General features: G+C 36.5%; 1 protein-coding gene across 1 annotated transcript in view; it reads left to right on the top strand.

Annotated features, from left to right (window-relative positions):
* The window catches only part of CNTNAP4 (contactin associated protein family member 4), a 242,231-nt gene that overhangs the window by 190,115 nt on the left and 32,780 nt on the right, over positions 1-19,336 (top strand). Inside the window, exons 15-17 of the mRNA XM_081275674.1 lie at positions 710-837; positions 15,075-15,245; positions 15,958-16,176. Coding sequence (XP_081131800.1) covers positions 710-837; positions 15,075-15,245; positions 15,958-16,176 — 518 coding nt within the window. The remainder of the gene's footprint in view (positions 1-709; positions 838-15,074; positions 15,246-15,957; positions 16,177-19,336) is intronic.

The raw sequence follows: 19,336 nt of genomic DNA on the forward strand, positions 1-19,336 counted from the left end.
TACTGCAGCAATAGCAGAAAGAATGAGTGTGTGCATGTGTGTTTGTGTGTGTGTGCACACTCTCGAATGCATGCTCTTGTGAGTGGAGGGGTGTGAAATAAATTATCCCCCAGCAAGCTTCTGACATTTTATATTGTTATACAGTATAAAATGTGAGTAGACTGTGATAAATTAAGGATGCATTTTCTAATTTATAAAGCAAACATTAAAATACAATAGAGTTTTAGCTGAAAAGTAAAGAGTGAAAATAAAATTTGAATACAAAAAATACAGAGTAGATCAAGATGAGGCAACCAAGGGGGAACAGAAGTATAAGAAATCATGAGAAAAATCAAAACAACAACAACAAAACAAATAATGAATTGCTAGACCTAAAACAGACTCTGGATCGTTGTGCTAAATGTTAATGAATTAACCATTTTAGTCAGAAAGTAGAAAATGGCCCAGTGAATTAAAAAAAAAAATAATTACATTGTAATTTTAACATATGCTATATTTTATGTTCTGTATTTTAATATGTGCAAAAGACATTAAAACATTAACATGTTTTTTATGTGCCCAGATATGCAGTTGTATTTATTCTTTTGTAAATGTGCAATTTCAGCTCAGAGCATCTTGGCTTTAAAATGCAATGAGGATTATTGTTTATTTTAGAATTACATTAATTAGAGTAATTTTAAGAATTTTATGGTTGCAACTGTGTTTTCAGGACCAATGACACAGGATTCCTTTCATATAAAGAACATCTGCCGGTAACTAAGATTGTCATCACAGACACAGGCCGGCCGCATTCCGAAGCCGCGTATCAGCTGGGACCTCTGCTCTGCCGGGGAGACAGTAAGTGGTCACAGTGTGTTGTGAACATAGTCGAGGGAAGTGTCATGTGTCTGACATATAATAATTGCTCAGAAGTTATTTCATATGTTCCATCATGAAAACTCTCGAATAAGGTCAGAAATGTTCTTTGAGTCAAGTCAACAAATCAATGCAGTGCAAAGCGATGGGAACTCTGGCAGGTTTCTGAGAGAAAGTAACCATTGGGATTGTCAATCTGGTCCCTAAATGCCTTCCAGAATTATTGCTGCATCACTGTCCTCAGAGGAAAGCCTCCATGCTATACGACCTTGTGAAGAATTCATGTGAGTTCCCTTCGGGTAAACACAGGGTGAACATCAGAACACCAGTAGGCTCAAATGTTAGTTTGATCCAACATATTTCAGCTTTTAATTTCTATTATTTTCAATGTGTGTGTGTGCTGACTTTAAATCCATGGTAGCTTCTATTTTGTATATTCAGCAGTAATGTCCTAAACCAAAAATTTTAAATTCAAAATTCAAACACAGTTTGTAGTTCACCCACGCATGAACACGGATATACGTTTTCAGCAGGGAATGAAACGAACATATGTATCCATTCATAATGAAATGCTCTGAAATCAGTTCACTTAGAGGAGGATGCATTCATTAAGTATGCTTCTAGTGTTTCCAGAACTTAAAATGGAAATAGAAGAAATATTTGTTTACTTTGAAAGCATACCCTGAAATAAAATTTTATTCAACAGAAGAGAGATCTGACAACTCAGTAGATATAGGGAGATACATAGCAGAAGTTGCTTAGTTAAAAAGCAAAGATGATTCTGTCCTATAAAAATTATATATACATTGTATAAAACTGCCTGCCATTATCCTCACCACCTCTGATGTGCATCATCTCTAATTCCTGTCCTGCCACAGTCCCACAGTCACATGAAGATGACATAAGATATTTCATGGAGAGAAAAATCATGTGCAAAGTGATGGGCTTGTAAACTTAGTATGCACCCAGGGGATCTGTAACCATTTTTCATGGCTGTAGGAAGTTGTTCTTTACATCATGTGCACCTTTCATTCTGTGTTCTGATCTTAACACTGCAGCAACCCAGCCTGGCTTCCTCTCTCTTCCCTATTTCATTTGCCACAATCCCTGGGAATCAGTCTGCTTTTAACTGAGGTCAATAGCACTTTTATCCCTTCGAGGTTTTTACCCCCAAAATTCCTGCTGTTAAACTTAAACATGTAACATCCTTTCCTTGGGCATGTTTCTCCACCCAAGGCAATCTTACCTCTGGGTAAAGCTCAGCAATGTCTGGAGTCATTCTAAGTTGTCTCATTTGTTGGGGGTGGGCTGCTATTGGCATTTCAGGGGGAGAGGCCAGGAAAGCTGCTAGACATCCTACCATGCTTGATACAGCCCTCCGTAATAAGAATCATGTGATCTGAACTGTCAATCATACTGCAGTTGAGAAACTGGAGCATTGAGCTGTTCTGATGATGGGTATAGGAAGGAGGGTGACAACATTAGTGATAAGAATTTACACACAGTTTCAAGTATTTAGAGGCCTGTCAGTCTCTCACTTACTAGTGGAACTGAGAATGAGCAACTGGCCTCCTATATTTATTTTTGGTTTGAGGCTCATTTTCCCATGATTATATATATATATATATATATATATATATGGATATCTGCGCCTCTTGAGGCACAATTCCCTGGGCACACTATTTTTCTTTCCAGATGTGGGACTTACAGGTTCCTGTAGTAGGCCTTACAAGCAGGTGTGCGGACATTACCCTGAAGGTGATATCAGAACTGGACATTGAATAATTTAAACCTGAAAACTAGTTTAATTCACATGATTCAATTGAATGCATGAAGATACAAACCTTGAAGACCAATAAAGTAAACTTTGATGTTCCCAAGGAGAAATGCTAGAGGCTTGAACTAGCACAGGCTGGCAGGGAGCCAAAAGAAGGTGGTCAAATCCAGTATGATACAGAAGGAAAGTTGGGAATTGAAGGTTTGAGGATGACTTCCCGCTTCTGATGTGAATAAACCATTACTGTCATTCACTGAGACAAATGATTTTAAAGTTTTCTTTAAATAGAAAGTTGGAGAGGTAAGAATAAAAGAAAATACTTCTCTCATTTTGCCAACAAACTAGAGATGATGGAAATTTTATGTCTACTCGTATTTTTCTAGGGAAGGGGTTTGGGGGGAGAAAAGACAGATAAATAAAAAAAAAATGAGTCTGAGACCTACTTGCACCAGATATGAGCTAACCCCTAATTGACTGATGCCAATTTTTCCCAAATTCTTTTCATTTTGCTTTTAACATGGGTGGGTCCAAAATTCTGTGTGACTATTGCTGTTTTTGTTGATGTTAGAAGTCACAGATAAAAGTTGTGAGGTACTTTTCTCAAAAGTAGGACGGATAGGAATGAAAAGGCCTTTTAAAGTTTGTGGCTGTAGATAGCAAAACTTAGTAAATATCATCATGAATAAAAAAATAATTCTTTTCAGTAGATATATGAAATGTAACAGAATTCACTATTCTATGTATGATAAAAACCAAGAAAACTAAGAACTAAAGAGAAAACCCTCACTGCTGTGTGGGGCATCCATGAAAATCCCCTCTCTGATGTCAGACTGAATGATCGGAGACTGAAATGCCTTCCCCTAAGATCAGGATCAAGATGAGAAGGTCTGTTCTCACCACTCCTGTTCAAGATGCCATTGGTGATCAAGAAAGAAATCAAGAAAGAAAAACCAAAACCTATAGACCAAAAAGGAAGAAAGAAAATACTTCTGATTCTAGATTACATGATTTTCCAGGTAGAAAAATCCCAAAGAATTTATTAATTTAAAAATAAGTTTAGCAAAGTCCCAGGATTTAAGGTCAATATGCAAAAACAATATTTCTATGTGCTAATAATAAAAAAATTTAAATGAAATTTTAAAAGGAACTTTTACAGCAGTGTCAACAATATGAAATTTTTTTTTGATATAAGAAATTGTCCTGCTTTTTCTAAAATGTATTTGGAAAAGCAAAGGGACTAAGAGAGCTAAAGTATTTTGCAAATGGAAAACAGAGGTTGAGACTTATCACTGCTTGATTTTAAGACTTTTTATATCACTACAATATTCAAAATAATGTGGTATTGACATCAAGATGGACAAAGAGATTCATGGCATGGAATGGAGAGCCCAGAATAGACCTATACAGCACAGTCTGTGTGTTTTCTGACAGAGCTACTAAGGCAGTTCTTTTCAAGATGCAGTACTGGAACAATCAGAATTCACTTTTGAAAAAGAATACAGAGAAGAAGAAGGAAAAGAATCTCAATTCGTACTTCAAAGTGTACCCAAAAAATCAACTCAAGCTTCACCATAGACTTAAATACAAAACCACAAACTATAAAAGTTCTATAAGCAAACATAGGAGAAAATCTGAGTGACCTTGAGTTAGGCATTGAGTTTTTAGATACACCACTAAAAGTACAATCCATAAAATCAAATAAAAAAAACTCATGGGTTTCACAGAAATCCGAAGCTTCTACTTTTAAAATGATACTGTCAAGAAAATGAAAAAAAAATAGACTGGAAAAAATATTTGCAAGGTGCATTCCTTATAAAGAATGGTATCTGAAATATAATAAGAACACTACAGTGCAATAACAAAAAAAAATCAAATTAACAAATGGGCAAGAGATTTCACTATACTACTCATAACAGAGGAAATATGTGGATTTCAAATAAGCACATGCAAAAATCCAGAACATCATTAGTCATTAGTAGACTGCAAAATTATACCACATTGAAATACAATATATAATTTTAAGGATGGCTAAAAGTAAAGTAATAATAATAAAAAAAACTGATTATGAACACCAATTTCTAGTGAAGATACAGAGTCACTGGAACCCTCCTACATGGGGGCTGTGACTGTAACAGGGTACCCCTTCTTTGAAAACAGTCAGGCAGTTTCTTCTATTGTTTAACACATATAACGAACCATGACTCAGAAATCCCATCTTAGAATTTTATCCAAGAGAAATGAAAAGTCTGTGTGCAAAGACTTATATTGGCTTTATTCAGAGTCTCCCAAAGGTAGAAACCACCCATATGTGCATAAGCTAGTTATGGGTGTACATTCCATTTTTCTTTGGTGTGTGCCTGATACACTGTGGAATTGTACTCAGCCACAGAAAGCAGTGGTTGTTTGGTGCGAATGGCCACAAGGGGGACTGTCAATTGCATATGGCAGGTGAAAGGACCTGGACTCAGAGCACCCTTCTGTGATCCCATATCTAAGATATTATGGAAAAGTCAAAACGATGGGAACTCAAAAAGGTCCCTTTTGCAAGGGCTTCCAGGTGAGAGTAACTTTACCAGAAGGCACAAGGGAACTTTCATCAGGTGAAGGAAGGAAATGTTTTATGTCTTGAGTGTGGTAGTGGTTTCGTAGCTTTCTACATTTGTCAGGATTCCTAGAGCTCTATACCAAAAGGTTCAGTTTTTCCTCTGTACAAAAAGACTGAAAAAAAAAAGCCCAACCCCCAAACCAAGTGGTAGTCTGAATAGTTATGGTTGCTTAATTTTAAAAACTGGGTCATTAAAAAGTCACCAGGAGTAAACTCCTAAAACCGTAAAGGATTTATCAATGTCGTCACTCTCTAATTCTCCAGGACTCTTCTAGAATCCTGCTGAAGGTGTTTCTAACTTGTATTAACTTTAAACACAAAAGAGTCAAAGAATCAAGGGAAAACTGAGTGTCCCAGTTGGCAGAAGGTGATGAGAAGCAGGGCTCCAGGTGCTTTTGTATCTACTGGGTCTCCCAGGAATGGTGGGGGCATCTTTATTTTTGAGGTAACATCAAAAGTCTTGTGAATAAACAGTCCTTCCCAGCATGCATTGAAACACCTGGAGAGCTTGTTATAAACTGGTTTCTGCAGCACATCCCCAGAGCTTCTGGTTCAGGAGGTGGGGCGGGAGCATTTCTAACAAGCTTCCTGATGCCACCGTTGCTTTGTGCTGTCCTAGGCCAGTGTGGCCCATAGGCTGGTACCCACCTGGCAGTTCTGTGTGACCAATGATGAGGTTTGTACAGAAATTCAGAGTACATTTTTGGAATGATTTATGTCAGCCAGACAGAGTAATTTATGTCTGTTGTGTGTAGTAGTAGTAAAAAATGGTCTAGGGATGGTGTTTTTTAATGCTTTTGTTTTTCTCTTTCCATTTTTCTAGCAATTTATTTTTATCTCCTTTTTACCAAAGCATTGCTTCACGATGGATTAGGAAGATGCAGATTCTCTACATATGGTTTGAGCATCACAGCCATAGGTCAGCGCTTGGTTCGGGTCTGAAGGGGACCAAGTGGGCTGAGGCAGGGCCCAGGGTGTTCCAGTCTTAACTATCAAATCCCAGAACTATGCCCCCAGATGCTAAGGAGAAAGGGTAGAAGTGCAGAATTGACACACAGGATTAAATTAGGTTTTTGACTTGCAGCAGGAAGTCAGGGCACTTCTAGAATCTTGTACAGGGACCTTCTGTTCTTGCTGCAGACAGAAAATTCCTGATGGTCTCTAGCTCCAATTCCTTTTCACTCATTCTCCTTTCTCAGCAAAGTCTCCCCAATTCTTTTACTGACCCCTTTCACACTGCCATTACAACTTTTTCTCAGCGAAGCTTTCTACAGGTCTCTAGAGGAGATAGTTCTTTATTTTTTTTAAAAAAAATGTTGAACATATTATAAGGATATATTATATTTCTCTTACTGGTTTTTAATTATTTTCGAGTCCCTCAAGAACGGTGTCCATTGCTGATTTGTTTTTGTGTTCCTGATGTCTTGTCCATTACCTGCTACATGAAAGGTAATCAATAAATAGCAGTTTATAAAAGAATGAGAATGATCCATCATATACAGCTACAGGAACCAATAGCTCATAAGTTATCAGTAAGAATCAGGAATAAGTTGTTGATGGCATAAGTAATTAAATGATAAGCAGACATACAATTTAGTGAAAGGAGTTTAGCTATATTGCAAGACTGATGTTGATTTAAAAAAAAAACATAGTACGAAGGACATCTAGTTCTATCTGAACCATTACTCTTAAATATATATGGCAATGACAATAAAAGTACTTTCAAATGGAAACATAATTTTACTTGATATTAAAGTTCACTCTTTCAACAACATAGTTCCTTTATTAAATTGGAATACTTTTTACATTTTGAAGAAAATATTATTTTATGGTCCATTTTACTCTGTTTTCTTCATTTGGAAAAAAAAAAAACCTCATCACTAGCCAGTTTTTGCTAGTTACATGACTATTTGTATAGTGATTCGCTTTTAAATGTTAACCCTTCATCACATTATTAGAGCCTCTCTACACTTGAATATTTTTTTTGAATTTGATTTATTTCTTCTTGGACTTCATTTCAGGTGGTTGATGTTTCCTCTCCTGGAATGACTCATGAGTGATCTATTTTTTGAGTTTGCAGGGGCTTAAGATTCTATAACAAACTCAGCTGGTTCACCTCTGCATGGTTTTTGATTTTTGGTAACAGTTTTGTTGAGATATAATCCACATGCCCTACATTTTACCAAACTTTTAACATGTACAATTTATTCCTGTTTTAGTATATTTAATAATTTCAGCATGTTACCCAGAGTTGAGTAACCACCCTCATAATCAGTTCCCAGAATAGATGAGGTGGGGTACAAGGCATATACAGTATGTATTTTGAAGTTGCTGCAAACATGTTCTAAACTTCTGCTCTCAGTGTGTTAATCTAAACAGTCAGTTTTATAAGTTCATTGACTTTGAATTTTTAACCCATGTTACTAGAAGTATTTCTTCTCAGTTAATTCATTTTGTCAAAGTTTTGTGGTTAATCAAAGCACCTCTAAAACTTAAAAAGTTAGGAAAAATTGTTCCAAGTGTCTTGTTCTAAGAAATGCTTGTGTCATTGAAATTAGTTTCTTCATTTTGTCTGCATCGACTAGTACAGCTGTCTGAGAAATCACAGCTGCCCAGAATGCATTAAATAATCAAAGGTGCATGTAGGCAATAAATAACTTTGCAGAAGTTAGGTGCTCAGGCTGGAAAAAGATATTGACCAGTGAGTTGGCTAATTTCTCTTCCATTTGACAGATTCTCTTCCATTTGGCAGAGAATATATAAACCATTTTAAAAAGTAAGGATCAATTCCATTTTAGCAGATAATAAGATAATATAACCTTGTTAACTCCACTATGCCTGGTAATCCACCTTTTGGAATTTCTTTTTATTTTAATTTTTATGTTTTGTGTTACTGGTTTTCCTATCTCTAATTTTCCTAACGTTTCTTTACCTTGGAAACTCCTCCTCGTTCGATTTTTACTTCTTCGTCCTCCTCTGTTTTCCTTCTTCTTTCTGTTTGTTCAACAAAGATTTGAGTGGGTATCTTGAGATACATGTTCTATAACCAAGCTGGAGTTCTTCTAAGCTGTCTGACGGTTATCATACAGTGATGAAGAAAGTCTTATAATCTTATCAACAGATATTTATTAATCTCCTACATTGTGTTATGCCCCCCCATCACACACACACACACACACACACACACATACACACACACACGGGGGGGGGGGGAGACAGAGAGAGAGAGAGCACAATGAACAAAATGGACAAAAAATATCTGTAGTATTGATGCTTACATTCTCTTGGAGAAAGACAATAAACAACTAAGTGAAATATATGATATAGTATTGATAATAGGTATGATGAAAATAAAATCGATGCACAAGGGAGCAATTTTCAATGGGATGACCATTAAAGGCTCACTAAGAAGGTGACATTCAAATAAAGAGAAGGAAATAAGGGAGCTAGAGAAACGTATGTCTTTGAAAGAGTACCCTACTCAAGACAGAAGGAGAGGCCAGAGGAACCACACAGAGAAGGGAATGTAGCAGTTATGTGTGGAGCAGCCCAAGGTCCCAGTGTTTGGAAGTTACTGAGCAAGGGGAGGGTGGTCGAAATCATCAGAGATCAGATCATGGAGGATTTTGGAAAGTCTTTATTTTTCTCTACAACGAACTTGGAAAGCGTTAGGAGAGTATGAATGGAGGAATGGCCTGAGCCAACTTATGTTTTAGTGAGCTTGAGCAGGGTACCATCACAACAAGGAGAGAGCATGGAGGAGACTTTATTACTAACCCACCTGAGAGATCATGGCGACTGAATAATGGCCACAATGGTGTATTGTGATATGGGCATGGTTTAAAAGGAGGACAAATAAAATTTGCTGATGGACTGGTGTAGGTAGCAAAAAGAAAAGTCAAGAATGATACCCAGGTGTTTGGTCTAATAATTAATCAGAGGGATAGAACTGACAGTGATTGAAGTGAGGAAGATTGCTTCCGGGGTGAAGGAGTCACCATGGCACATAACTCAGTTTTTGGACATGTAGAGGCTGAAACGCCATTAGACATTCAAATAGAGACATGCAGTTGTCAGTCTGGGAGTTCCAGCCTTCAAGTGTATATTGATTATGTCTTCTGTATTTAAAAGCATGAGACAGACCAGGTGGGGTTTTTGTGGATGGAGATGTGAAATGAATGACAGGGCCTTGGAACATTCCAACTGTGATAGATTAAGGAGGTGAGGAGGAAAACAGAAAGAAGACTGAGAATCACACCATCAACAAGTAAGGCAGAAAAGGGTGGGTCATCGTGGCCTCCAAGTGAAGAAATGTTTCGAGGAGGCAAGAATAATCAACTGCAGTAAATGTTGCTGATGGCTTAAATGACTACTGAGGTAACTGAATTGAGCAATGTGGAGGTCATTCATGACTTTGGTGATGGATAAAAGCCTGGAATAGGTTCAAGAAATGAGAACAGTGAAAAAAAAAATGGAGAAATTTAATGGTACATGCAAAGAAAAGTAGGACCCCAAGATTGGGTTTCTAAGAAGGAAGAATTATAGCATGTTTGTGTCAATGGGAGAGGCCCAGTGGAGAAACTCTTGGAGTAGAAGCTGTTGATCTATTGTAACTGGAGTGAGTACAGAGTGTAGAGAAGATGCAGGAAGGAAAGTGGGGATCAGGGTGGGAGTTCACAGGACGTCTCTTCTTCTTTCTCGACTCTTAGAGAAGATCACTAGATAAGTTCAAGGATGAGAAATGGGATGTGGTGTGATTAGGAAGAGAGCATGTGACATCATTCTCCAAGAGCATGGGCCAGTGAAACTAGAGGGAAATAAAATGTGATCACAGAGTTGTCTTCAGAGCTCATATTGGGCCTTGTTATAGCCAACATATATTTACACCTGGTGTGCTTTAAAAGATGGATGTATTTTTAGCCAATCATATGTAACGATTGTAATTTAGCCCTATATGCAGGAATAATTAGGCAATACATACATTATGAATAATTTACTAGTTTTTATTCATGATGATTATTTCTGATGAAATACTTCATCAAATTAATTAGTACATGAAATATAATCTAGGCATGGAAAAAAATCAGTGTGCCATTTTGCAATGTGGCCAGTATATATATGTGGCTACTTAAAAAATGGTGATGTCTACACTTGGTAGCATAAAGTATATACCAGTAGAAAACCAAATATTAAGAGCTCTTCCATTTAAAGTCAATTGGAGTGTTAAAAAGACAACAATCTGAATACCAAGTTACTTTTGATTTTAACCATGTAAATCAAAGAGTCACACTTAGTGATTAAGTGTGACTCTTTGTGTATGATCATTAAAAAGCTCTTTATTAATTTGTCACTTATCTATTTTGTTCAATCCAAAGTAACTCTATTTGTTGTTTGAATACCTAAATTTGGTTACAACTGATCTATCAATACTTATACTCTTCTCAAATGGGTAGCTAGACTCGAGATTTATTGGATATCATGTGTATTAACAAAGGGAATCCATCTTAGGTAGACACAATTTATCTTGTATTTATAATATGATCTCCCTTGTATATTAAGATACCACTATTAGTTGAAAATAAGTTGCTTCAAATAAAATAGGGATGTGACACCTGAATGGTTCTCATCTGTTTTCTAACACAGCTCCCACCCTTTCCAACCTCACTGTGACCTTCATAGGAACAACTGATGGATAAGGCAATAACCTACCGAAATAAAACTTCACTCATCTCATTTACTATTTTATATATCCTTCTACACCTAGACCAAAAGTAATTGGATGCTTTCTCCAAAATTCTATCCTTCTAGTTCCTTCTAAAACAAAAGTGAAAGTGTGTAATTTTGAATAATTTAAGTATATACATATGCCTTTGCAGTGGTTATTAATACCCAAACAATTTTATACAAAACTAACCTATAAGAATAGTGATAAGATGCCACATTTTAAAAAATTCATTCATCTATTAAAGGGCATCTAGGTTGGTTCCACAGTTTAGTTATTGTGAATTGTGCTGCTATAAACATTGATGTGGCTGTGTTCCTGTAGTATGCTGTTTTTAAGTCCTTTGGACTGAAGAGAGGGACAGTTGAGTCAAATGGTGGTTCCATTCCCAATTTTCCAAGAAATCTCCACACTGCTTTCCATATTGGCTGAACCAATTTGCAGTCCCACCAGCAGTGTATGAGTGTACCTTTTCCCCCACATCCTCGCCAACACTTATTGTTCCTTTGTATGCATAATAGCTGCCATTCTGACTGGAGTGAGATGAAATCTTAGAGTGGTTTTGATTTGCATTTCTCTAATTGCTAGTGATGATTCATAGTGGGATAGGGAGAGGGAGCATGGGAGGAATAGACCAACTCTAGATAGGGCAGAGAGGTTGGAGGGGAAGGGAGAAGGCATGAGGTAATTAATGATGGTGGAATGTGATGATCATTATTATCCTAAGTACAGGTATGAATACACAAATTGATGTGAATATACTATGTATACAACCAGAGATATGAAAAATTGTGCTCTATATATGTAACAAGAATTGTAATGCATTCTGCTGTCATATAGAAATAAAAAAATTACATAAAAAAGAATAGTGATAAGAAATATCTTCTTCAGAGATGGTTTGTTAAGTTTTTTGATTACAAATACAACTTCTTTTCCGCCTTCTTAAGAGGTATTTGCCTTATCAAGTATGTGTGGAAAGGGCAGGGAAGGGGGTCTCTTACCCTATAAAACGTCTACCAACAACTCTGTTCTCTTTTATACTATCTGCAACTCGCAAGCTGTAATCATCTTCAGCCAGATTTCATTTTCAATTTCATTTTGCTCATGTGGATTTCATTTGATGTTCATAAATTGGTTGAAATGATAATAGAAGTGCTAAAAAGGGGGACCCATGAATTATGAAACCAATACATAGGTTCCTGTGTTCCCATAACGCCACATGTAATTAATCTTATAATTTTATTTCTATGAAGAAATCTATATTTTCCAACTTACTTTTTAAGGATTCATAAATATTTTCATTGTTTTTTTCTTTGTGCATATTAATTATACAGAATGGCAGGTTTTGTTGTAGTGTGTTTATATTGCATAGAAATGTAATTGATCAGTTTTACTCCCCAATACGTTCTCCACCCTCCTTGATTCATAAATATTTAGAAGATGATTTTGACAGCTAAAATATTTCTCACATCAGCATTTCAATATTTTAATATATACATTTTTAACTTTTAAGAAAGGGCTTTAGTCACTACCTTCCCTCAATTGTCTCGTCTCCCCAGCTCTAGTAAACTACTAATCTACTTTCTGTCTTTATAAATCTGCTCTTTTTAAAAGCCTAGTCTGTGAAGAAGATAAACAAAAGTTGAGCTAAATTATTTTTTAAAGTACATATAATTTTGAAAATATTTTTATTTGTTCTAATTAGTTACACATGACAGTAGAATGCATTTTGACACAGCATACATCAGTGGAGTCTAACTTATTTCTTCTGGCTGTGCATGATGTAGAGTTACACAGGTTGTGTAATCATATGTGCACATAGGGTAATAATTTTAACATAATAGTACATTAATTTTATATAGGGGATCAGTATATCTTCTATGTAAATAATTTGTGGACTCTGTTTTTATTTGTACCTACATACACATGTATTATGGAAAGATAAAAGATGGTATTTAAATTCCCAAAGGAATTTAAAATCTCTAGTACTTTATATTGAATTCAATTGAAAATAAATATTATTAGTTTGTTAATTATTAAGTATTATTACTTAGAATAATGCATCCTAGTATGATTTTGTTGAGATAGTAAAAGGGCTGGAATTTGCACAGCATGCCTTCAGATCTGCTCCTGGGGCAGCTCAGGGATTTCCAAGCCCCTTGCTCACAGAACTCTCTCTCAAGGACTCTGATTCCTGCTCCCACCTGCCTGCTGCCTGCTGAGCTCTGCTCTGCCTCCTCTTGCCTTGTCTTTCTCTAAGGTCCCTCAGATTCTTCTGGGTGCATCTCAGCACAGTGTATGCAGAGCCGAGATATCATATGCCATTAACATTATTTGATCATGTAAATATTGGCCTTTACTTTCTTTATAATTGTTTTGAATTAGCAGCAATTTCTTAATCCCATAAAATGTCCTTATTTCATTTTGTATGTATTGTGAATTGAAAAATAAGGTTTGCTAACTAAACAAAACCTACTATTGTGTGTATGGGAGTGTTTTAGCTACCTCACGTAACGAATTGTTTTCATTACTATAAATGCATCCATTGTACAGACAGCAGCAATTCACAGAATTGCTCCTCTGTTTCAACGAGTTCCCTGAAGCCTTCAATATGATGCTTTATTAGGTTAGTTATGCTGCAATCTGAAACAAATGAAATGCTATGTTTTGTAATAATATTATCTAATTCAAACCTTTAAGTAATTCTGAATGTTCCCTTTCTAATCAGACACAATAAGATTTAATAATATTCCGAAATGTTATAGCTTTATTTTAATTTCCACATACAACATTTCACCAGAAGGGTGTTGAATTCCGTTTAAAAAGAGACCAGGTAAGGACTTTCAAGAACACAAATGTGTTGTTATCTCTGACTTGATATTATATATTTTCTTATGTTCCTTTCTAGAGACTAAAGTGTGTAAACATAGAAATAGCTTTGAAAAGGACATAAAGCCTGACATGACTCAGATAACATATAGTTTCATTTGACTCTGAGGGGAAAAAAATCCTGCAAGTAAGAATATTCTCAGCTGAATAAATTCAGTTCTCAAATTGTCCAAATACAAAACAAGAATTGACTTTTGAATCAGGTCCACAAGAAAAACAGAAAAAAAAATAGTTGTAAGAACTGTTGAGTCCAGAATTTATAGGAAACAAGTTAAAATCGAAGGGACATGTAGATGCAGAGTCAAGTTTGTGATTTTTAAGTAGTTAGGTAGAGTTCTTCACTAACATAACTAGCTGTTGTTTTGCAATGGCTATTTTGACTCCAGAGGAAGGGCATTTAGATAGGAGAATTCTACCCAGTGTTGGGAGTGCCCATGGAGACAGTTGCCTCAAACTAAAGATGTCAATTCCTGGTTGATGTGCAGAAAACTTGCTGGGGGCAGCTGCAATGCACAGTTCATTCTTTGATAATCCCCCTCCTCCACTGTGTGTATCCAGCTGGATGGCATTGCATTTATTCTGTATTTTCCATATTTTCTGCTGTATTAACACCTGCATATTTTTTTCAAAAGAAAAATTACAGTTATAAAGAAAAACCAGGCATGAGAAAGTAGAGATCAAAATTTGTATTTGAATAATTATAATTAACTTCAAAGCTTACATATATTGTTCATTTATATCTCAAAATTCTTAAGCATTTTCTGATTGTAAGCCTCTGTAAATTTGTTGAGAAAGCTTTTTCCTCTACTGGTGGTCATCTACCTCCCCCTTAAAAGCAAAATAAGAAATGATTTTGAAGGAAAAGAATATTTTTATGAGAATATCTGCACAGCACAGAGTAAATTTGCCTTGGTCTTTATTTGAATGATACTATTCTGAATGCCAGTCTCAGTTTAGGAAATCTTCTCTTTAAGCCATTTCAGTACTGATCATTCCCTTCCTGTTGGAAGGAATCCAGAATTTTCTTGTAAAATCTTCAGTCTTTAAGTTCATGTCTTGTGTCTCACACAATTAATAGAAAAAAAACAAAAGCAGTTTATACAACTGAGCAGTGCTTTAAATAGTGGGAATGCTTGATATAAAAAATACTATATATCATTCATGTGTGTATTGAATTTTTCTTACTTTTGAATTTTTCTTCTTCTTTTTTTTTTTTTTTTTAACAGGGTCATTTTGGAATTCTGCTTCCTTCAATACTGAGGCCTCATACCTTCATTTCCCTACTTTCCATGGAGAACTTAGTGCTGATGTGTCTTTTTTTTTTAAGACAACAGCTCTATCGGGGGTGTTTTTAGAGAACCTGGGAATTACTGATTTCATACGAATAGAGCTACGCTGTAAGTCTTCTTTGTAGAGAAGTCTGTGGGAATCTAGTTTTTAGTAATAAATCCTTTAACTAATTTTTAAAGAACTTATGTTTCTACTTTATAGGCTGAATCTTATGTCCCTTTGTAAAAATTCTCTGATATTAACATTATCTTCACACAAAAAATTAGTTTGATATTTAACTTGTGAAATATGAGGAAATTAGTGATATTTTCTAGAAACCATGGAAGAAGATCTTAAGTTCAAATTATTAAAATTTAAAACCAAAAATTTCAGTTAAATACAAAATGACTTAATTAGACCAACCACTTATGTGAATTCGATGTGCTCATAGGTTGCTCTTACTCTCTTAACATCAAATGCATGCTGCATGCCTGTAAAATTATATAAATTTCAAATTGTGAAAACAATTATTTTTATATAAAATTTAGTTTTCATGCCCTGGCTAAGTAGCTTACCCTTAATCAATATGAAAAATTAACTTAGAGCATGAATTCCTTAAAATTTGTGTTTTTTTTTCCAAAAGTACAAATGTATCTTATCATCTCATCCCACATCCAAAGACCCTTTTCTATACTGATGTTATTGGTTTCTTCCATAAAATTCAAGCTATTTTCTTTACATTCAGCTATGATTATGCGGTGGTCCTATTCCTAAGTGTGTTGAACACTCAGCTCTGCCTCGTGAGCTCACTTGAACAGTCTTCATGTCTAATATTTCCAGCTCCAACAACAGTGACCTTTTCATTTGATGTGGGGAATGGGCCTCTCGAAATCTCAGTGCAGTCACCTACCCACTTCAACGACAACCAGTGGCATCATGTTAGAGTTGAAAGGAACATGAAAGAGGCCTCCATTCAGGTGGACCAGCTCTCACCAAAGACTCAGGCTGCTCCAGCTGATGGGCATGTCTTATTACAGCTCAACAGTCAGCTCTTCGTGGGTAAGTTCTCTTTTAAACCATTGGTCATGTAGTTTCATGTTAGTACGGAGATGGGCCAAAATAAAATCACACTAACTATACAAATGATAACAATAGTAACCAACAGCAAAAACAAATCACCTCTTATTAAAAACCCATGCTCCAGGGGCTGTGTAAGTAGCTCAGTGGTAGAGCACTTGCCTAGCACGTGCAAGACCCTGGGTCCAATCTCCAGCACCACAAATAACAACAAACTAAACCCATGTGCCACCTGTGCCAGTCTGTGCTAGGTGGTTCATTTCTTCCTTGTATCCAGCCTGTGAAATAAGTACTCTCCCTACTTTACAGATGGCATAATTGAGTTTCAGGGGCTTGGCTTGCCTTCAAAATTTACCTAGGAGGGCTGAGGATGTAGCTCAGTTGGTAGAGTGCTTGCCTTGCATGCACAAGGCCCTGGGTTCAACCCCAGCACCACACACACACACACACACACACACACACACACACACAAATCCACCTAGGAAATGAGATTTAAATTTGTATGTGACTAATTCCTAAACCTGCAAATCTGTATTCTTCATATTACAGAGTATATGATTTGTTCAAGTTTGTTTATTTTATTAGTGCTTTTGGTATGATATAGAAAATGTTTATCTCTGTTCCTGGGATTGAGGAACGCTCCTTGTAATTCTGGCCAGTACAAACCAGCCCCAACCCCCATCCTAACATATGTTGCATCAAAAACAGGCCAGTAGCAAGAAGGGGGGGGGGAAGAGTGGAGTATAGAATCCACAGCTTTACCAGTTTCACCTGATCCTCTGCTACTTTCTCTCAGCCCATTTTTGTGCTGTCTCCCAATCACCTACATCATATTGATATCCAGATGTTGTTCCTCTGTTTTCTGAATCTGTTGGCTTGGCATTACAGGCTTGATAGTGGAATTCTTTGGGATGTGTTCATTCTCCTTTACATCTTGGCTAATTGCAGAACTTATGGACCACAAAGTTCAAGCCATTTGATCGTTGCTTGTATAATGTAAATAAAGGTGTAGTGTCACTCGAAAACAGGATAAATGATGGATTGTCTGAAATTGTATTGCAAACATTTTCAAGGGTTGTATTTAGAAGGGAATTCATAGACCTCCCCTCCCCCCAATTATTCTTCCTGTTGCCTAACACTCTGGACTTATTAGCCCTCTCTCATGCAACAGGTGAAACTTGTGATATGTTTGACCAAGATATATTTAGGAGTGCCAATGAATTTGTTATGTACTCATTGTTTCTATTATTTATTCTTTCACTCAAAAGACATTTAATGAAAACTTCTGTGAGTAATTTAGACAACGTAATTATGATCTTGTGGCCACTTGACTGACTTATTCAAGAGCATGGGAAATACTAATGAATACTTGAGAATGGAAGTGAAACTTCTAATACCACGTTGGAAAGCCAGTCATGAAATTGACATAAATATTTCTTAAATTCAAAAGAGAGAGAGAGAGAGAGAGAGAGAGAGAGAGAGAGAGAGAGCGCCACAACAAAAGATATGGCAATTTAAAGTCTGTCAGTAGCTTGGAAATAGCCTTACTATTCTTGGAAATTGAGAGGGCTGAAATTGTCCTCGAATTTTTCAGTGAAATATGCCGCCGTTTGCCTGTGGATGACCTTTCCTCCTTGGTATGAATTTCAACTTCAGAGAGATGGCGTCTCTATATATTGTGTCTGATAGGAATCCTGGCCTTAATTTGATTTCAGGTGGCTGTAATGAAGGACTAGTATGACATCAGAAAACTGCTTTGCAACGGGCTAGAGTCCTTTGCCATCAATCATGGGCTATAATTTGAATAAGGATCAAAGAGATTTCATCTTTATTGAGGCAATTAGTCAGGCCTTTGACATCTCCATATGTGTTCAGATTTAAGAGCCGCAGTGTCACTGGAAAGTTTTAAAGATGGAAATCTTGATGATGTTTAAGTCAAAGTCAGTGAAAATAAAAAGGGAAGGCAGGAATAAAAGATCTCTGGAAAAGTTACATGTGCTGTTAATAAAGATCTGTTTATACGATTTCTTCCTTGCTACTTAGAGGTGACCGAGTACACTGACTTGATGTCGTGTAGCGACACTGAGAGAAAGATTCATAAAAGGAGTCAGGAGCAGCTCACGACTGTCCAGAGACCACGAGAGGGACTTACTTTTATCTTTACTACTACCCCTTACCACGGGGTCGAGCATCCTCTCAGGAAAGGGCCCCAGTCCAGTTAATAAAACCATGCTTATAAGATAAAGCATTAATTTAGCAATTTACAACATTACTATCAAACAGATCAGAGTTGTTTCCAAGTTTATTGCTAAAGATTCTTTTTTTCCCCCTGCAGGTAGATTCTATGAAAGACAAATTATAATTACGAAGGTTACACTGAATTAGACCACAGTGGGTGACAGACTAGTAAAAAATCAGTAGTAATTAGAGCTAATTTTATGAAGCACTTCCTGTGACCAAAACATTCTGTTTTCCAAGAAGAGTATATATTTAACTGGAGGGAACAAGAGACAACCAATAACAGGAAATGAAACAAAACACTGAATATAGATATTTATATACATATGTGTACATGCTGTAATGGTCTAGATATGAGATATCCCTCAAGAGCTCATGTTGAGATAATACAAGAAAATTTAAAGGTGAAATTATTGGGTTTGAGAGCTTTAACTGTCAGTGCATTAACGTCCTGATAGGGATTAACTGGGTCACCTTGGGCAAGTGGGGACTGGCTGCAGGAGGTGGGTTGATGAGACTGGGCCCTTGGGGTTTATATTTTATTTTGTTCTTGGTGAGGGGCACTTGTCTCTCTCTCTCTCTCTCTGCTTCCTGGTGCCATGTCCTGAGTCACTTTCCTCCACCACAGTCTTCCACCATGATATTCTGCCTCACCTTGGGCCCTGAGGAATGGAGCCAGCCATCTGTGGACTGAGACCTCTGAAACTGTGAGCCCACAAGTTGTTCTTACTAGCTAGGTCTTTTAGTTGTAGCAGCAAAAAAAGCTGACAAAAGCACATGCATCAATACATACATGTATAAATACACTTTTGAATAGCAAGAAGAATTATAAAGTAAAAGGAAAGTTAAGAGTCAAGCAGTAGTTTGGGTTGGGATCCTCTATTTCAAGAAGAGTGGTGAGGAC

This window comes from Spermophilus citellus, assembly GCF_964194105.1.
Source record: "Spermophilus citellus genome assembly, chromosome: 18".
Lineage (NCBI taxonomy): Eukaryota > Metazoa > Chordata > Mammalia > Rodentia > Sciuridae > Spermophilus > Spermophilus citellus.